Source organism: Mercenaria mercenaria, chromosome 8, assembly GCF_021730395.1.
Source record: "Mercenaria mercenaria strain notata chromosome 8, MADL_Memer_1, whole genome shotgun sequence".
NCBI classification, from domain to species: domain Eukaryota; kingdom Metazoa; phylum Mollusca; class Bivalvia; order Venerida; family Veneridae; genus Mercenaria; species Mercenaria mercenaria.
In genome coordinates, this window is record NC_069368.1 from 22,604,003 (window position 1) to 22,626,234 (window position 22,232).

Below are 22,232 nucleotides of genomic sequence, written 5' to 3' on the forward strand. Positions count from 1 at the left end.
CAGGTAATCATGTTGATCATTTCTATGATAAACGGCTGATCAGACCTATATATCACATGCATATACTTTCCCTCTAGCTACATCACCATAACAGTTCGAATACCATTTATTTTGAATCTGATTTAAGGTATTACTCAATATTTTATACTAATTGCATACGACTGATGATGTTCAGCTACAATGTAAACGCTATATGCTTGAACTGTTCTTCCCTGGTCTATTCCCGTCAGACGAAGTCTTTGAATCAACAACATGCGAGTCCTATCGTGTAGATGTTAACCCTACGTGTATTTCTTTCCATTGAAGCTGTGTTCTAATTCCTAGATGTTCAGTTCATTTATTTAAGTGACAAGGTGAGCTTTTGTGATCACTCTTCGTCCGTCGTCCGTGCGTGCGTCCGTGCGTGCGTCAACAATTCCTTGTCTGCATGATAGTGGTTTCATTTATGATTTTATTTTAACCAAACTTGCACACAACTTGTATCACCATAAGGTCACAGTTCCTTTCTTGAACTGGCCAGATCCCATTATGGGTTCCAGAGTTATGGCCCCTGAAAGGGCCAAAATTAGCTATTTTGACCTTGTCTGCAAAATACCAGCTTTATTTATGATTTGATTTTTACCAAATTGGCACACAACTTGTATCACCACGAGATCTTGGTTCCTTTCTTGAACTGGCCAGATTCCATTATGGGTTCTAGAGTTATGGCCCCTGAAAGGGCCAGAATTAGCTATTTTGACCTTGTCTGCACAATATCAGCTTCATTTATGATTTGAATTCAACCAAACTTGCACACAACTTGTATCACCATAAAGTCTTGGTTCGTTTCTTGAACTGGCGAGATTCCTTTATGGGTTCCAGAGTGATGGCCCCTGAAATGGCCAAAATTAGCTATTTTGACCTTGTCTGCACAATAGCAGCTTCATTTATGATTTGAATTTAATCAAACTTGCACAAAACTTGTGTCACCATAAGATCTTGGTTCCTTTCTTGACCCGGCCAGATCCCACAATGGGTTCCAGAGTTATGGCCCCTGAAAGGGCCAAAATTAGCTATTTTGACCTTGTCTGCATAATAGCAGCTTCATTTATGATTTGATTTTAACCAAACTTGCACACAACTTGTATCACCACGAGATCTTGCTTCCAACTGGCCAGATTCCATCATGGGTTCCAGAGTTATGGCCCCTTAAAGGTCCAAAATTGGCTATTTTGGCTTTTGCAGCCATATAGAGATTTCATTTATGGTTTTATTTGATACAAACTTCCAAAATGTCTTCAACAACAATAAATCTTGGATTCCATGAGAAATCAGATCCAATCGTAGGTTCCAGAGTTATTTTATATCTGATTACCTCCCCTGATTGTAATCAAAATGGATTTATATCAGTAAGTACTTATAGGACTTATTTGAAATTTCATTATTGTTATTAGTTGGACAGAGACAATCAGGGTAGGTAACTATGGACTGGTTTTATGTCAAATTACCTCCCTTTATTTCAAATTAAAATTGGTATATCTCCATAACTAATGAAGATACAGATCTGAAATTTCATTTATGTCAACAGATTTATTTGGCAGATCCTTCTTTTGTTCACTTACAATATTTATTTTTTTAATTACTTCCCTTTTACGTTACTATAAATAGCTTATTTTAGTAACTTTTTTTATTATTGGCCGTAGGGAAAAACCGAGACCATTTTTCTGTGGTACAACATGGATGGTACCTCCAATTTTTAGGTATATTTGACATATCTATACCTTGTAAGAATTTTTTTTTATTTTTGGTTAAATTTCTTCGCTTTGTTGTTCTTGTCCTTTGGACTTTGATATTTTACTGAGGACCTTCTTGTCCTCAAGTGCAATGATAACAGGTGAGCGATATAGGGCCATCATGGCCCTCTTGTTTAACTTATCCAGTAATGTTGTAACTCTTAAAACTATAGGCTAGAACTCCCCTGTCTAAATAACTCACCAGCTCTGAGAGAATCTAGCCGTCGTAACAAAGTAGTTGGAACATCTCCACATCTTTGATTATATATTGTCGATACTAAAACATCTTCTTATATCCGCCATAAGTAAAGCTCGTATGGAAATAGATTCTTTATTTGATAATCAATGAGTATACATTAAAATCACTGGATTCCAAATAATTTCTCGAGAGTATGTAAACACGTATTTATAATCTCCGCCGTCAACTCATTTTGACAACTCTTTCAGAAGACAGTAATTTTAGTTTGAAGATAATGATCGTGCAGGATACAGAAATAGTCATCCGGAATAGTGCATTCCAAATAACCATGCCAGGTGAAAAGCACACATTTACTGGACTCATCCAAATGTTAGTAATTTTAGACTCAAGTCACGACTCCTGGTTTCGTAGTCAGACAATGTTACAGCCAAATGTGTCTGGTCTTAATGCATTTCCTGCCAGCTATACTTTAATTCATACCGAAGCGAACATGTGCTTTTTACAGATATTGCAGAGGAAGGTTAGTTTAAATCAAGTTAAAAATCCTATACGCACATTGACATTTTTTTGAAATACGAAAACGTTTCAAATAGGTGTCGACTTTCCAAAAACTTTATTTTCTCGGTTACACAAAATATAGATACCGAACGCTCAAGCATTCAGGTGACAAGATATTCTTACTATTCTAATAAAATATAACTCAAGTTTACAAGTAAATAAATAGTATGGCCTCAATTTCAAACGACTTTGAATCACTTGTCCCTCCAAGGCGTGTTCAAGCTTAACTAAGGCGTTGAATTCTTCATGGGGGCCTCCGTGGCCGAGTGGTTAAGGTCGCTGACTTCAAATCACTTGCCACTTAACGATGTGGGTTCGAGCCACACTCGGGGCGTTGAATTCTTCATGTGAGGAAGCCATCCAGCTGGCTTAAGGAAGGTCTGAGGTTCTACCCAGGTGCCCGCTCGTGATGAAATAATGCACGGAGGGACACCTGGGGCCTTCCTCCACCATTCAAGCTTTAAAGTCGCCATACGACCATATGGTGTCGGTGCGACGTTAAATCCAACAAAAAAAAAAAAAAAAAAAAAAAGAATTCTTCATGTGAGGAAGTCCTCCGATTGGCTTACGGAAGGTCGGTGGTTTTACCTAGGTACCCGCTTTTGATGACATAAGGCACTTTGGTCTTCCTCAACCATCAAAGTTAGAAAATCGCCATATGACATAACTTTGTTGGTGTGACGTTAATCCCAACAAAATAAATAAATAAAATACAAAATCGTGTAATTCTAACATCAGGCTCTCAACAGACAACATGAAAAACAGATCTTTACTTAGTAGAAGAAGGCAGTGTAACGGGGTCATTAAATTTAGGCTATAAAAAGACCGACAGTTGAAGTTTTAGTAGATACTAACCCCACTGATTTTTTCAGTGTAGGCATAAAATAAAATACTTACCGTAAGATAACATCGGTAATTATCCTAAACAATGTACTCGACATTTGTGATAATCCCTTCGGCCTATCGACCTCAGTGAGTAACACCTTGAAACTGCCTCATTAGCCTACTTGAGCCTCTACTTTGGGTGCGGGAGGTCGCGGGTTTGATCCCCGAAAAAAGGAAAAATGGTACAAATAGCTCCCTTGCTTGGCACTCAGCATTAGAAGCGAAACTGGATTCTCTACTTCCATACCCTCGCGACGAGTTATTGATTCCATCTGAAATAGATTAACTAATAACACCATGGTCAGGTCAACACGTGATCACTATACAAAAACTGTTCCATATTTTTCAATTGAATGGTAATACTTGCTGGTAAAGTAATTGCCTTTTTCCGCTGAACAATCAAAAGCTGATATTTAAACGATTATTCACAGTTAGGTAGTATGCCTATAGTTGCCGTGTCTTCAGTGTTGAATACAAAGCCACGCTTGGATTTATCAATAACACAGAAGTAATTGTTAAGTGACTGAAATGCAGCCCAGTCTGAAGTGACCACAGTAACGGCTTATTAAGGTCAAAACATAGTCAACCAAACTGTAGCACATTAAGTATCCAGCTCTTCACAGTTCATACGAACATTTTACATAGATCGCGCTGCAAAACCTTTTGTTCAGTTCTAAACTGGGTAGAACTATGTATACCATTCCATCCTTTTCACTGCTCATGCAGCTCTTCGTATTATTTTTCTGAGTTTGCGCTCGGACTCAGTAATACTGCATTTGTACCTGTATCTACTTTGTGACTTAAAACTAGTGTGTGTGTGTTCGGGTTTAACGTCTTTGTCAACAATGTTTCAGTCTTTCAGCGACAGTGTCTATTTGTAGCCGTGAGCACAAAGCCCGCCCGATTTTATAGTGCTGCCTCACTGGAATAGAAATATCACACCGTAGACACGTGGCATGATACCCCACTCAGTCACATTATACTGACACCGGGCTAAGGTGTAAGGGAAGGACAAAAGGAGGTCTATTAAATCAGCTAGTCTCTTCATGAAATATAATTTGCTCTTTAACATCACAAAAGGAACAGAAAACTTTGTATCTTTATACCCCTTGTTCCTCGGGCAAGTTTGTCTGAAAACTATACGCCACTTTTTGTCTTTGGTGTTATTCATTTCTTTTTGAATTTATATATTTTGATACATAATTATTAAATGATTTTCGAACAAACGTCAATCAGGTATGACATTTCAAATTTCTGTATGCACCGTATTTTCGTTTCAGGAGGAAAGGGCGACAAGTATACATACGTGGATAACACGAAAGGTGAGGAAAAGACGTTGATTTACGGATCCATAAACTTGTATCAATTATAAGTTATGACTGCACTCGAAAACGCAATATAACGGTTAAAGGTCACAGGGTAATACTATACAGAACAAAATAGCTAAACGCGATTCGCTAATTTTCCGATACCTTTGCAATTTCTGTTAATACAATATAGACCAGTGTTGTTATTAACATACTAAAAATTAAAAAAGAATATTAAGTGACGGAAACATAATTTTATTTAATTTACCAAATCACATCACTTATAAAAAGTCACAAAACACATAAAAACTGTGTTTTAGAAAATGAGTGAATACCATTTGTAAGAATACGAACTTTTCATACTAATATTTTTTATTAGAGAATGGTATAATATGACACGAATGATGAATGCTCCTTTTAGAAAAGGCATGTCAACAAAGTTATTTCATCATCTTCCCAAAATACGTTTTCGTTTTTAGTATGTACATGTAAATTGTAAACATTTTTGTTTATTTTTTTGTGACCTGTCAAAATGGGTTGAAATCGTAAAATGAATGAATATATCTGACGACATGCTTTGATTTTTTTTAAAGTTTGGCATTTCATCAATAACATATTGTTCTGAGTGTACACTACATTTCAAGAAGTATTTTACAGTCAAACCTGTCTATAAAGACCACCCTTGGGAGAGCCAAAATGTGGTCTTTATTTAGAGGTGGCTTTTATGAACAGGTTGAAAGATACTGTAATAGTTAAATTGGGAAACAAAACATGTGGTTTTTAGAGACAGGTGGTCTTCTGTCCAGAGGTGGTCTTTAACACAGATTTGACTGTATATCATTTTGAAGATATTGGCAAAATGAGTGGGGTGGGGTGGGGCGTGGTTAGCTATTTTGTTCAGTATATGTTGGTTGTATAATATTTTAGAAAAGCGTTTATTTTATAGATTACAAACGTCCCGGTAAATCTTTATGTAATATTTACATGCATTATTGTTATGAAATACTGTTGAAGTTCACCTTCTGGCAGGACATGTTGTAAAGTTTTAAATGTTTCTTTTCGTTGCTTTATTTAAATTTGAAGTGAGGCTACTTAAGTAAATATCTCTGATTTCTCGTTAAGGAAATTTCCTTCATTTAACTGATGCAATCTGTTTGATCATACAAATGCTTCTCAGTTTAAATGTCACAAATATATGTCAAAGGTCGCAGTAAGTGCTATAAAATGGTCATATCGTTTATTGACCGCCAGAAGGTGCTATCAGGAAATGATATAAGGCTTATAGCAGCTTCTGACGGTCAACAGACGAAATTGCCTACTGAAAAGATACATAATCTTGCATATAAAGGGTATTATTTATCAACTACAACAATGCTTACCATTCAATCACATTAATATTAAAAAGAACAGAAATAAAGTGGCTATTACAAAAATAAAAACTAGTTTCGCCTATCGGCTCCTCAGTGTACATACAAATGTAAGGTGACGTTACTATATATAAAGACTTCACTGACTACTTGACTTTATCAAATCGATAATTATATCTTTTGATTTTCTCTAAGTCTGTTGCACTAAGTCTAATTCAAGTATTTGGGTATTCATTAAAGGAACAACATCTGACGCAATTAGCATGAATGTGCAATTTCCTCTAAATTGAATGGCTTTTTGCTACAAATAGGTTTTCGTCTGAAACTTTTATACCAAGAATGTCGAAAACATATGTCCAGAGAAACAAGTAACTCTTTGCTGCTATCAAATGTTTATTATAAAATAAACACGTATTTGAAATGTGTGTTTTCGCAGTAACGACCAGGTAACATAAGCAATAAGGTACAGTATGGTAACGTGTATTTTTAGTGGCGTCGGAGAATATACCTACAACAATTACAAGCCAATATATGTATTATGTAAGTTTTTGTTATGTGCGATGATGTCGGCAGTATGTGGGAGTCGCTAAAACGTACATGTACTTGTTAACTCATAATTACAGACCAATATTCAATATTGTCAAATAACTTATTTAGGTGAAGTTTGTAGAATAGCAACATAGCGCAATGAGTTCATATAAACTTTCGGAACTATTTAACTGTGTTCCTATCCTATATAAAAACTCATCTAGTTATATAACACAACATTTACTTGTTTTTGACGTAAAAGTTTTTTTAAAGGGTAAACGTGTTTAACGTGAGTAGTCGACGAAAGTCCTCACCTAAAAGTGATGGAACAACTTATTTGCAGCTCAGCCCACTGCAGGTGTCATATATACCTCCCCAGCATCCAGTCTAGGCCAGTACTGCTGGAAACGGTACCAATTTAAGTATATCACCCAGCATTGAACACTGGTCGGGATATTAGCCGCGATCGGGAATCGAACCCGGACCGCTGGCGTTGTAGCCTAGCCTGCTAACCACTGCGCCACTGACTCTCTGTATTTAGAGAGGTTTAATGAACATAGGACATAATCTTATTAAGTTACGTATGTACCAATAGGCTGCATCTGGCAATAGGCTTCCATAAACCGGAAGTAATGGCGTAACGTCATTTTTTCTTAAAAAACGTAGAATAAAGACTGGATTCAGCGTACGAAAATGAAAATTATTTTATGGATTAATCGCAACCTGTAGGTGAATTTATTACAGTTGCTCTGTTGCTATATTTCTAAAGTTGAAATATGACATAAAAAGAAAATATCACACGTTAACTAATTCAAAATAATGCCTTAAAATTAGCGTGAAATGTCCGGTTTACTTTAATCATGGTCAAATATCTCAAGAATAAGCACACGGATCTATACATTTTATTTCATCAAATCATAGGCCATGTCTTTATTTACAATTGTGAGAAGTTTCATCAAAATCTGCATTGTAGAAAAAAATTTATACACGAAAATGTTATGAATGTTACGTTTTGCCCGTAGACTGCCGTTATGAAGCATTGCGTGAGGTCACTATTTTTCAAATCAGTCTAACAAAAAAAATCAAACACAGGACCCTATCTTTTTTTATTTGCTGAATTTTCTAGGTATATTCTGAAGTTTTAAAAAATCAGAGTTTAATCAAATTCTACATTGTAGAAACAATTTCGATCAAAACGTGCAGAACTACCTTAACTTTAGAGATATTTGTTAACTAAGCACTGCAACTTATGCTCATTGTGTAACTTTGAAAAGTTTGTTAATCTTAAATGTTATAATGTTAAGTAGATGTTAGTGAAATAAATGGTACTCCAAATAAAGCATGATATACTAAGTGCTAGACAGTCATTGCACACAGTATTGTAAATTGTGAGAATGGGGCATTATATTCATCAAAATTATGTGAAAGTGACGTGTAATAGGAACTTACAAATATAAAAAGAAATCGAATTATACCTGTATTATGCAGTACATGTTTTCAAAAGTAAATAATGTAAGTATCGGTACATACGTTACCATGGAAGCATGCTGGAATAAAAAGGGAACCAATTTTCTATAATAACAATGCTTAAAATATTTGTGTTAAATTATATACAAAATATGCAGACAAAGGGAATATACAACTATCTAAGACTATTTGTTGTGCTGTACATGATATATATATATGGATGATAACATAAGTGTCAAGGAGCTGAGGTCGAACATTTAATGTGTGCTTAAACAAGTACATAATACAGTAAATATTAATCTTTATGTCTATTGATTGTGACCTTCTGTTGAAATATTTTCTATATAATTGAACAATCCCTTAAGCAAGTAGCTTACCAGATACCTGTTGACGTAAGTACTATTTAGACCACTGAATAGAAAGTAATGTAAAGATCAAACGCTTTTAGTAGTAGGCCAATTGCCAGTATAGGCTCTCTCTATACTCTTTTTTAAATAAAATGGATATTTTGCAGATATTGATAATGGGTAAACAATTCAACAACATATTGTGCATCATTTGTGTTTAACGATATGGCTCAGACAACTAAATTCTATAAAGGGAGATAATTTAAAACATAAGCAAGATAGACTCATGACATTTATACATTTCATTTTCTTTTAATGGCCTTTATCATTGTGTGAAATTTCAACAAAAACGACTGAATAATTATAAAGTTATTCTTTGGAAAAGAAATGTTATTTGTAAGTTTAATAAAAGGAGATAATTAAAAAAGTAGGCCAGGTAAATTTATTGTAGTTGTACAAGAACTTTTCCCTAATGTCTTTAATCATTGTATGAAGTTTGAATAAATTCCTGTCATCGCTTTTGAATTACGTATTACTAGTGTTTTGAGATTGACATTGTCTTAACGTGATTTGTTACAGTGTGACCTGTGACCCTAATTTCAGACATTGTTTCTATTGGTCATGTTCTGTTTTAACTTTGCACCAATTTTAGATTACTAAAAAATAGTTTCATAAAACTTTAGGATACAATTTTCAAGAAAAGTAGCCAGTACATAATCATTGAAATAAAAGCTACACAGAAAAGTCGCTTTATCAGAATTTCATAGCATGACCTTTTGACCTCTCTAATTTACACAAAACATTGTTACATTTTTGGAGACAGCTATCAAAGTAACCACGGAAACCGGGTAGGTTCAAGCTTCAACATAACTGTTGTTTTCGGGCATTAACATGCCGGCCCTCATAAAGTGAATTCTAGGGCACTTTTGTCACAAAAACCACCTGACTTTAAGGGAAGGACAAAAGGAGGTCTATTATTTTGTTCAGTTCTAAACTGGGAAGAACTATGTATACTATAACATCTTTTGCACTGCTCATGCAGCTCTACTATTATCGTACTATTATTGTGAGTTTGTGCTCGAACTCAGTAATACTGCATTAGTACCTGGCTTTCTTTTTGGCTTATGACTAGTGTATGTGTGTCCGGGTTTAACGTCTTTTTCAACAATGTTTAGGCATATAAACGACATGTAGCACTGAGCACAATGGCCAACTTTATAGTGCTGCCTCACTGGAATATCACGCCGTAGACACGTGGCATGATACCCCACCCAGTCACATTATACTGACACCGGGCTGAGGCGTAAGGGAAGAACAAAAGAAAGTCTATTAAATCGGCTAGTCTTTTCATGAAATATAATTTGCTCTTTAACATCACAAAAATGACTGTACGCCACTCTTTATCTTAGATGTTGTTCCATTGTTTAAAGTTATATATTTTGATACATGATTATTGAATGATTTCCGAACAAATGTCTATCTGGTATGACATTTCAGAATTTTGTATTCACCGTACTTTCGTTTCAGAAAGAAAAAACCCCAAGTTTGCGATCAAAGAGTACACGTCGAGTGAAGAAAAGACGTTTTGCATCTCAGACATTCTAAATGGTGGTATAAAATCGAAGACAGAACACATTGTTGTAATATACCAAAATTTTGAACCTCTTTCTATAGTCAGAACGGAAGGATTTCGGCTCCAGTATTCAGCTGTAAACCATTCATTAGCTAATATCACAGATAGAACGGCCATTAGAGTGGGTAATATTAAATACTTTAATCGCTGACTTTTTCGTTCTCCGTTATGAGGCAGTAAGCGGTGCAATTATTGTGATTTAGGGCCGACCTTTGCCTCATAGTGTGCAGCATTGAAGTTTTACCTCTAAATAACATTGTAAATGGCAACCGTACATATCATTTGTCAGTCATGAATTCATTTTTTCAAATTAGCGATTAGATTCATTGATTTAATATGAATATACTTCTTTCGTCGCTTAAGAAAATCTCGTTTTATTTCTCTGCAGAAAGCGTTAGTTTGTGAAGTATTTTTTTAAATTACCCTTTAATACATTACACAACATATGAAGTAAATAAAAATTTTACTTGTAAACTGTTTGCCTGGCCACCATGCTCTGTCCACTTACTGCAAAAACATAAGCAAGATAGACTCACGATTCTAGTTGAAGTTTAAACTGACTCATATGGCGTAGGAAAAATGGGTGAGTGTGTATTGATTTAAACAAGTGCTATCGCACGGTAAATTATAATATACATCTATGTGCTTTGTTAAATATATGATAATGATATTTATTCTAAAATTTTAACTTGCAAGTATTGTAATTTTCTAAACAAAATTACTTCATTGAAGACTATGAAAATTAATGCATAAAATTAATAGTTATACCTTTTATCTCTCGCAAAAAGAAAACCAAAACTGGACGCTATTAACATTAAGACTTACTTGTAGAGATCAACTATACCACGTTTTGCTGACGCTTACTGATTGGTACATACAATCGATAAAGTAGCATCCTGTCAATCGTTATATGATACGTACTCATTATCATAATGTTTCCATGTTTCTAGAGATGGTATTTGTATTATTATATGTTTATGAATGGAAAATCTACGTCATCGTTCGTAAACATAAAGATGTATTTTAACACTATGAAACTGTTTTGAACACTTTATTCATTTTGTTTTGCAGGTGTAACTTGGCCGCATTGGAGGAGTGGATATTTCATAGGTAAACTATTTTCTTTTGTGTTTTTTCGTTTTACGACATATATACACAGTTGCAAACTGCATACTGTCAGAAAGTCTTTTGAATGGCGACTGATTTTGTAAGATATGCTTGTAAATATAAAATATCTCGAACTATAATTGATGACGACGTTAACGGCTCCTAAAAATAAAAGTTCTTACTACTAACGTAATTATATTTGACAGCTTTTGGTTGGCGGATGAATGAAGAAACTTTCCCTGCAAAACATGATTCAAAGGTTATTGTTGAATATATCGCATCGAATTAAATGTTACCCTACTTATTGTACAAGATTTAATCTTATTGAACTTATGACCTAAACTGGATAAACAGAAAACAAATGACACTTTAGAATGAATATTATTCAGTGTTGTTTAAATTGCTGTTAAACATGTAAAATCAAGGCATCATATTTTTCCGTAATTACTATGTTACATGATCGTTAAATCATGAACAGCTTTTGTTTTAGATCTGGTACTTATGCCATTTACATATTATATTAATATATTTGTGCTGCTGTTTTAGGAAACAAAGTGTTAAATTTCAAAACTGCAACTCCATTTTTGTGAATAATAATCCCTTAAATTAAGCGTTTCTTCGATTCAGTACATTATAAACGTCATTTGCAATCCAGACTGAAATATTATTCCAATCGTTGCTAAAATCGAAAATGCATAATTTCTTCTTGCGATATTTGTTGAAATGTTTAATATACTTTTAACAAAATTTCACAAAATTGTGTACACTAGGATTGTATGCACAAGGTATAGAATACAGTGCCTCATAATGATTATATTGTTATACACAGAGCTTGTGAAAAACTGTCTGTAGTCATTGTAAATTGGGGGTAGTAATACTGATGTAGATATTGTCGAAAACGGATCTGTATGAAACTTTCCGATTTACAAATTTGATCTTTATTCTTTATAATATTTCTATGCCACACTGCATATTATGTTTATTTTCCAATGAATTCTTAATGCCAGTAAATCTAAACAAAATATTCCAAAAACCAAAAAACGTCTCTTTTATTTTCTTCATAATCCAACAGTATGGAATATATACTTACTTGTCGCTCGCTTAAGCCCCAAAATAAAAGTATTCTAAGTTTTATAAGTGTTCTGCTTATATAAGAAATCGAAAAGGAGTAAACCATGGAACATGATTGAAATGGCAAACATGAATAATTCAAATAAATGAGGAAATGACTCAAGCGGAGTAAATGTTAACAATATTTGAGCCATGCCATGGGAAAACCAACATAGTGGGTGTGCGACCAGCATGGATCCAGACCAGCCTGCGCATCCGCGCAGTCTGGTCAGGCTCCATGCTGTTCGCTTTTAAAGCCTATTGGAATTGGGGAAACTGTTAGCGAACAGCATGGATCCTGACCTGACTGCGCGGATGCGCAGGCTGGTCTGGATCCATGCTGGTCGCACACCCACTATGTTGATTTTCCCATGGCACGGCTCATTTGGAACAGCAGCATGCTTATTTCGAAGAGTGCGTGAAACGTGCAACAATAATATCACGCAAATCCTGAAAGGTTCCACGACATCATATTATGAAAAAGGAACAAACCTTAGGAATAACGAGAAAGTTACATAATTCAACACAAGAGAGCAATGATGGCCCTATATCGCTCACCTGAGTTTAATTGCCTGCTTGATCAAATTCTTTGCTAAAGCTGCAAAAAACCTGAGAAGTGAGAAGTCATGGTAAAGATTCTTCAAGATAAGTACTGATTTCTGTTAAAATTATACAAATATCTTTGCTGTAGCTTCAAAAACAAGAAAGTAGGTCAGTAGGTCAAGGCTAAGAACATTAAAGATAAGTATTGAAATTTTTATCGAAAGTTATTGACGTGGTCCAAATTTCTTTGCAGATCGATGTGCAAAAGTGTATTTGTCATCCGAATTTCAAAGCTGAATCTTAAAAACCAAGAAAGTAGGTCAGTAGGTCAATGTCACAGTCAAATGACCCCTAATTACTTGATGCTATCAGGTAATCATAATAAAACAATCCGCGAAATATCATTAGATAATTTTTGAAGTATTTTTTCCTATATAACTCATATACAATTGACCCCCGGTGCGGGGCCTTTTTTTCACCATAGGGGCATAATTTGAACAATCTTGCTAGAGAACCTGTAGGCAATGCTACATACCAAATACCAAAGGCTTAAGCCTTTAACGTTCAGACAAGAAGATTTTTATCCCCCCCCCTATACAGGTCTATGAAGAAACATGGGGCCCCCGGGGTAGGGCCTCTTTTCACCCTAGGGGCATAATTTGAATAAGTTCGTAAAGGACTAATAGGAAATGCAACATACCAAATATCAAAAGCCTAGGCCTTGGAGTTTCAGGCAAATAGATTTTTAATTTTTTTTTCAATTTAAGTCTATGTAAAACTTGGTTATTTGGTAATAGACCTTAAATAGAGCACACCAGAACAACACCGTTTACGCGATAATCAATCCAAAAAAGAGAAAACTAACAGATAGTGAATATAAACCAGAATACTTTCACAATGGTGAAGGAATTTTATCTGACAAATGATGAAAACGAAAATAGTGATGTTGAGGAGGAGGATAATGATGATGGTGATGATGATGATGATAAAAATGATAATGAAATAGAAAATAGGAATAATGACACCAGCTTTATACAGAAACAATATTTGTTCAAGGGACCTCCTGGTAAACGTAGAAATGTTGAGATTATAAACGAGCAATCACGTCGTGAGATATGGGATAAGCGTTTTCAGCATCCTCTCAGACAATCTATTAAAGAACAATTTACAGCTAAAGTTAACAAGTATGCAGAACAATTGCTCTCTTTCGAAGAAGTTTATCGTCGCACTGCTAATGACAAATTGCCTAAAATTGTTCAGCAGATACGAATGAGTCAACCGAGTATGACCTATTCGACAACGAGAAAGAACAACTTCCTCCCTGCGAACAGATCTATTTCCTTGGTGACATTCACCTAAAGTAGGTTTAATTTCACGAAGTTTATTGAACGAAGCATAGTTCCATGAGGACTGCCATTTAGTTAAAATGTATTTGTTGATATTTGACCTAAAATCAGTATATGGAAATTTTTCAATTTAGATTGATTTAATGAAAGTGATTTCTTTGCTGCAGTTTCAGCATCTTCATTTCCAAAAATACCAACTTGACTAGGAATCCACAAAATAGGGATGGACTTTTAAAAGATAGTTCATAAACCCCTGAGAAGAATGTTTTGAATGAGAGGATTTCTGTATTACGGTTGTGTATTGATTGTTAATACAGAAAGTGAGTCGGAAAAGATGATAAACTTTTCTTCATTTATATTTGAAATAAAATTAAGGACCAAATAAAGAGCTTTTGCCTCGGCTAAAAAAATTGTAGCGTTATTTGGTAAACGTAATTTTGATTGATGCAGATGGCTAACGGCGGCAACATCCAACCTTTGAATCATCTTTGAACCATCTGTATAAATAAAAAAATGATCTTTGTAACCCGACTTGATTTCGTTATATTTGGACTTGAATATTTCAGGGTTTGTCTCACCCTTTTCAATGCGGTTTTTCATACAAAAAGAACTGTTGGAGAATAAGAATCCATGGTGGTGTATTCAGAACTAAATTATCTTTTACATCATCAAATTCAAAATCTGTTTCCTTCATAGAATTATCAATGCGAAAATCCAAAAGTTTAATTTGTTTTGGTTTTCTGTCATACGAATCGGGGGTATTTGGGGTTTTAAATATGATTTTATGAGCGGGGTTGGATTTGTTGGGCAGCTACCTCAGAGCATTTTTGCAATGACAGTTTTCGCGTCTCGTGTAAAGGGAGGGTTCGTTTGCTTTCAACATACAAGCTTCGACAGGCGATGTTCTAAATGCGCCAAGACAATAGGGAAGACCTTGATTATGGATGGTATCCAAAACATTTGTAAATACAAATTTTCGGGCCCAAACCATATACAACACAACCGTAATCTAGCTTGGACCTAATCAAAGCTCTATAAGTTTTAAAAAAAAACCTTGCGATCTGCTCCCAATCAGTATTTGAAATAACCTTTAAAAGATTCAAACGATTTCAAACATTTGGCTTTCAGGTTTTTATGTGTGGTATAAAAGAAAGCTTTTTATCAAAAATAACACCAGAAATTTTGCTTCGTCAACAACGGGTATTTTTGTACCATTTAGTAAAAGCTCAGGGTCACAATGTTGTTTCCGTAATTGACGAAAGTGGACACACTGGGTTTTTGATTGGGAAAATTTAAAACCATTTTCCATGGCCTAAGTTTGAACTTTTTTCAAACACTGCTGTAATTTGGCGTTCAATCGTACGAAATTTTTTTGAACGAAAAACATATTAGAAAGTCATCAACATATAATGAAACAATCTATCCCTGGTGACAAACATTTCAAAAATATTATTAATTTTGATGCAAAAAAAATGAGACAGATAAAATAGAACCTTGTCGGACCCCTGTTCTTGCTCAAAAGAGTCAAAAAGGGGTTTAGAACCAGCACGTATTTTTAAAATTGCGATCTGATAAAAATTGCGAATATAAATTTTGGGAAAAGACGACCTTTTAAACCTAGTCGTTAAGATCTTTCATAATTACCATATTTCCTGTAGTGTCATAGGCTTTTTCTAAATCGAAATAGACAGACACAAATGCTCTTTTTTTAACAATGCATCACGAATAAAAATTTTCCAGTCGAACAAGATGATCAGTTGTGCTGCGCTGTTGCGAAAACCGCTTTGAAAGTTTGTAATAGGCCTTGAGATTCAAGATACCAAACTAATCTAGAATTGTCATACGTTCTAGCGTTTTACAAAAACAACTGGTAAGTGCAGTCGGTCTAACTATTGGAAAAAACAAATAGCTTCTCCCAGGAATCGGGAAAAAAATGCCAGTTTTCCATGTAATATTATAAATTTAAAGTAGGAGGTCTAATGATTCTTGTGGTAATGTTTTTAAAGTTGATAATGAATTTGGTCCGGACCAGCTGCGGTATGTGACATTTTCTAAAGCGTCAAGCAATTCGTGAGTGAAAAGGTTTATTATAATCTTCATCTTATTTGAATCAAAATTTAAAGGTTTACTTTCTTTAGTCGTTTTTTATGTTTTGAAACCTTTTATCATAATTGTTTGTGAAGAGTTTTTTGAAAAAGTTTTATCAAGTGTATTGGCAATGTCCTCCTTGCTAGATGCAATAGACTGGTCTGACTTTGTAAGATGGGAAACTTGAGATTTCCTTTTACCACTTATTTTGCAAATCATTTCCAGACTTTTTAACCGATGACCTAAAAATTAAAAGTTTTAAAACGTATGAATGCATGTTTTTTTCTTTGCTTGTTTTATAGTTCTGCGAGCTTTTGCTCTCAGAATCTTAACTGATTGTAGGTTTTCTTTCGTCGGCCGTTATATTGAACTTTTTAATGGCCGCTCTACGTTTTCGAACAGCAGTCTTAAAATTCATCATTTTTACCAAGGCTTATTTTATGTTTACCATTTCTTGAAGTTTTAAGAATGGACTTGTCAGCAATATCGGACAGAAGAAGTGAAAACCGATCAATAGGATCATAAAAATTAGTAAAATTCTCCAAAGTCAAATTTTTTTTTTACATACGTTTCAAATTGCTTCCAGTCAGTTTTATTAAATTTGAAATATGAAGGGTGGTCTGATGGCGATTAGAACTATTTGAAAGAAAAATTGGAAAATGGTCACTACCATGCAAATCTCAAGTACTTTCCATTCAAAATCAAGAAAGATGTTCGGTTGACAAATTGTCAAATCAAGCGAAGAAAAGTTACCTGTTGCAGGATGAAGATAAGTTTTGGATTTATCATTTAATAAACAGAGGGCATTTCTTTCAATAAAAGTTTCAATAATTTGACCTCTAGTGTTGCTGTCAGAAAAGCCCCAGAATTCATGATGACCATTAAAATTTCCCATAAGCAAAAATGGTTGTGGTAATTGTTTTATAAGATCATCAAGATCTTCAAGATTTAGTTTATCGAGGTATGTAAATCGAACAGATAGTAATTTGGTGGATGTAATGTTACGTTTATTGCAACTGATTGGATACTTGTATTTAGAACAATTTGTCTGTGCGGACATGCATTTTAATTTAAAAATTTGATGTACCCGGGGCGCTCTTCAGTGTTAGTGTTTATGAAGTTATTTCACTGAATAATTTTTGAAGCATTTTGGGCCGTTTCCTTTAAAATGTTTCCTAGGCACATAAGTGAAGGATTATATTTTGATAAAAGAAGGAGAATTTCTTATAATTTGCTTTAAGTCCCCGGCAATTCCATGGATAATTTTACTTTCATTTACCAATGGCAAACAAAAATTAAACGATGGAAATTTAAAGTATTAGTGTTGAAATTGACTCAGGAGGGGAACCTTTTGATTTTCCCCTCCTTTGTGCTGGTTAAACTGGGCGGGGGAGATAAATGGCGGATCGTCATCATCTCCCCTGTTAACCGGTTCATGAGGGAACCCGGGTTATTGGTTTGTATGGGGTCATTTGATCCCTTTCCAAACCATCAGTTCTCAAGTCAATTTTTTGTTTGGGTGTTTCTCACCCCCGTTGATTAGTGTTTGATGAAACGGTTTTGTCGTGGACGACGGCGTACCTGAATACTTAGAACATTTTGTATAGCTGGTGGCAAATGTTGGTTTAGCAGCTGCCTTTGAAGGGTTTAAAATGCCTCCTGAAGGTTTTGCTGGTACTTTAGGCTTTTCATTTGGTACAGAAGTTTGAGTTGGATTTTGTTGAGCAGTCACTGAATCTGTTTTAGTACAGGCATCAATGCACTGTGTTGATTTGCTAGAGACAGATTTAGTTATTGATGAATAAGTTTGTGCGAGTGTTGGAGACGTAAATTTGGCATTGGCAATTTGTCTTGCTTCTGGAAATCCAAAAGCCCTGTGTGGGAAATTTTACAGAAGAACCTCCTTTTCGATTTTCCATGTCTTGCAATCACGAGACGTTGCTGAATGTGGCTCGTTGTAGTTCACACAACGCAATGGCGACTACAGGGGTCGTGGTCATGTGGATGTCCATCCTGTCCGCTTTTGGTCAAGTGTAATCGTCTTTGCAGTTTTTCTCATTGTGCCCAAACTTTTAAAACAATAATAGCAATTGAAGAGGATTTGGAATATATGTTGTAACTTTTGTAATGAGGTAATCCAAATTTTACGACTGAAGGAACAAACGGAGTGCCAATGTAAGAATTAATAGTATTTGTGTGATTTCTTTTCCTAATCGCTTGATTTTTATACGTCTAGCAGCAGTGACATGTTGATCTGAAAGGGCCCTTTCACAATCTCGGTCTCGAAACCCCTGCAAGGTCAGGACAACGAATGACCCCCTTGAGGTGTTCAAAGTACGGTGTGCCCAAAGCACTTACATGGGCGGTTGTAAAATGAAGTTAAGGAAAGTAAATTTCGTGAATGTGAAGCTTTCTCAGCATCAACAAGCAGATCACCAGTTCGCAGTTTTTTGACTGATTTCGGTACACCAGCAATACCTTCGATGGTTTTTTCAATTATAAATGGCGAGAGGCTTGACATTTGAATGTTTCGTCTTTTGACTGGATTAAAAGAAATCGTGGAAATGCCATGTTGGAAATGTATGGTCGGTGAGGATTCTCACCTTCCGTGCCGTCAGAATCTGTTTCGGTATGCGGTCGTTTTTTATTTTGGTTTTCCCTATTAAATGTTTATAATTGTCACTCGCGCCCCACCCGCCGCGGAGTCCAACAAGGTAACATGAAAAAAGAGCGGATATCCAGCTTCTACATGTTTGGGATACTGTAGTGATATATGGCCAGGATTTTTCAATCTTGTTTATATCACCAGTTGTAATGCAGAAAAGCAAAAAATGGGATTCAAGGGATTGTTACTCTACCCAAACCGATTGGCCTAAGCCACCGCCTTCTAGGAAAAAATAGGTTGAAGTACATATGAAAATATATTGTTAAATACATTTTTTGTGAAAGTAATATGAAATTTATTTAGCGCAGTAAAATGTGACAATACAGCAGAGTAAAGACAGGTTTTGTGTAACGTATTTTGTTCCAAAGTTGTGTTTGTGAAAATATAAAAATTATCACATAAAGATGCAGTTTGAAATAAGCAATAGAAAATGTAAACGTAAAGGTGAGATTTCCTAGGGCTTGGCATGACTAGCCGATTGATCGTATCGGGCCAATACGACCGCCAGAACGTCTACACCGAATAAGAGGCCAAAGATGTGTATTGGCACCCACATCCCGGGAAGAAGATGCGCACATGCAAACAAGTACGCATCATCTCCCCGGGATGCCATGGGGCACCTCAACATCCAGGACCCTCCTCTCCGGCTTACGGGCCGCCACCCACGGCAAACAGGTGGCTCCATTTTCGGGGGAGTCGTACCCTTCTGCATGGAGATACAGCCAGCATTTTCTATCCCCCCGCCGGCAAGGGGCACATTGCGCTTAGAATTTGATGAGTTTCGGCCCGATCATAAAAGCAAAGAAGAATATTAAATGAAGGAAAATAAAGACATTGATGAGGATCAAGAATCGGATGATGATGAATGAACGTTGTAAGAAGGATTAGCGTGCTTTACCTTTCAACACACCAAAATGGGTTCCATTGAAGTGTACGATTATAAACAGCACAAATTGGAACCGTATGTATCTAACCTGGAAAAGTGGTATCAACATTTTCAAGACTTGAGGAATGGATACGTAAGACCAGATCATAAGGGTCGTAACATAGTAGGTAGAGGAGCTCTTTTAAAAAAAAATGACTGAATTAAAAGAGGAACAAGAAAGGGAAGCAATAAAACAAGAACAAAAAAGGGAAGAACTTCCTGTAGTAAAACTTGTGACACCCGTAGCTCAAGCGGTTGATATTGCTAGGTCCGAAATAAAACTGTCACAAAAGCATAGTGATCTAAAGCGACGTAGGAATGCAATGGACATAACTAAGAGACATGATCTGGACACCCGTCGACGTAAGAAATATCGCGAAAGCATGACACAAGATACTATGGATTGGAACACCTATAGATTTCAAAATAAATAACTATGAACCCGAGGAGATGTTAAAAGAGTACCCTGTGACAATATGTGCTGCGGGTCAACTTCAAAAACGTAGGGGACAATACGTCATTTCAAATACAGATACGACCCAGAGATCGGGAAAGTATTGGGTGACCTTTTATTTTCCTAAAAGAGGACTCAACGATTTTTTTAATTCACTGGTAAATAGACCAGAGCACTTTAAAGTTCATTTTGACCAAGTGACAAAAAAGCGTTATTTGATGAACTTCAGCTAGATACAGGATACAAATTCAGATATATACGGGCTGTATTGCGTATATTACATTATGAACCGATTTCTTAATGAAAAATGAATGACATTTTAAAACCTTTTGATGTGCGTTGAAAGAAGTTGAATGATGACTTTATTTTCTCTTATTTTAGTTAATTCATGTAGTCTGTAATAGTAATACAAGCTATGGCAATAAAAGATTTAAAGAACAATATGTCTTTGTTATTTATAGCACATACATTTGAATTTGATTTAACAGAAATGTAAGATGGAACGTTGGTAGGTGTGGTGGTGTACACAAATATAACAACGTATTCGTTTTTTGTATTTTATTTCTTCAACATCGTTTTCACAAAGTGGTATCATGCTTGTCAATAAGCGCCCCTTGCAGTGCTAAATGAAGTATTGCATCAATGATATCTACAGATTTCGTAAATACTATAAGATTGTGTTTATTATTGTTCTCTTGGACTGGAAACCAATCGTATTGAAATGCTTGGCAAACTCCACGAATCACATCTTTGACATGAAGCGCTAATTCCTCATTCTCAGGATATAATTCATCCAGTCACTTTCACTGATCGCCTTAATATTCAAATTCATCTTATGAAAACGAATCATGTCGACCAAAGTGTCTTTAAAAGATATAAAAGTGCTCTTTTGATTTAACCACTGTTTTATACTTCCGTGGAGAAAATTTTGTGCTGTTAGAGCCATTTTATACGGTTCGTAGTCCAGCATGTAATAACGGTATGTATGGTCGTTCCATTAAAATAATTTTCACACAGAGATCTGATGGTAACACATCCATCATGTTTTTTAAACTGTCTCTTAAACCAGTCCTTTATACAAATTTTGTGTAATTGATCAACACAAATCAGCAACGAAGTTCAAGTCAGACACGCTTTTAAATGCTTATCTACCAACCAATTTCTGTTTGCATTATGATCACAGAGCATAGTGAGTACATCTATGTAGATATTTTCGGGTCCTTCAGGTTCCGTACTGCTGTAACAGGGGCAATAGGGATTTGGTTGGAAACAATGTTCGCACCACTTGATTTCTATTTTCGGCTGATATTTACTCATTTATTGTCGGAGCATATATACCCATGTAGAGTAATTCATATCGAATTCTATTCTTGTTTTTGTTATGTCCTTGTACTTAACAACGAGACACCCTCCGCTTTCAGAAAGTCGCGTAAAGCACACTCTACTAAATAATTACCTTCATGCAAACTGTCCCACATGTCCCTATATGGATCACCAGTGTGGATGATGGAGAAGTCTACATTTAAATCCGTCCTGTTTCTTATATAGGCTGTATATAATTCTACAAAAGTGTCAGTGGAAATCCCAAGATGCACTTTACTGAGATGCGCTTCATTAATCGATACTTTGTGATGTACTGGACACGCTTCGTTGAGTTCTACACTGAAGGGATTCACCATTGTCTCGTATATTGTTGGGCTACTTTCCATGATTTGAGTTTTGAAGTCAGAATTTTTCCTTGTGAAAGTGTTGTTATATACTTTGCATTCGGGGCATTTTTAGTAACATTGGTCATTCCCATTAATTCTGATTGTTGGTTAGAAATAGACATTCCGCACAAATGACTGACACGTTTTAACATGTAAGCCAGCCTTTCTTTGAGGATTAAATCTTTTGAATTAATCAGAATGCGTCGTAACACTTACCAATCA

General features: G+C 35.4%; 2 protein-coding genes across 2 annotated transcripts in view; both read left to right on the top strand.

Annotated features, from left to right (window-relative positions):
* LOC123565465 (uncharacterized) overlaps window positions 1-12,188 on the top strand; it is a 40,623-nt gene extending 28,435 nt beyond the window's left edge. Inside the window, exons 5-8 of the mRNA XM_045359332.2 lie at window positions 4,695-4,736; window positions 9,958-10,188; window positions 11,135-11,173; window positions 11,377-12,188. Of these exons, the coding sequence (XP_045215267.2) occupies window positions 4,695-4,736; window positions 9,958-10,188; window positions 11,135-11,173; window positions 11,377-11,459 (395 nt within the window). The 3' untranslated portion in view covers window positions 11,460-12,188. The remainder of the gene's footprint in view (window positions 1-4,694; window positions 4,737-9,957; window positions 10,189-11,134; window positions 11,174-11,376) is intronic.
* Window positions 12,189-13,720: 1,532 nt separating this feature from the next.
* The window catches only part of LOC123522896 (uncharacterized), a 131,643-nt gene continuing 123,131 nt past the window's right edge, over window positions 13,721-22,232 (top strand). The window contains exon 1 of the mRNA XM_053549070.1: window positions 13,721-13,793. Coding sequence (XP_053405045.1) covers window positions 13,721-13,793 — 73 coding nt within the window. The remainder of the gene's footprint in view (window positions 13,794-22,232) is intronic.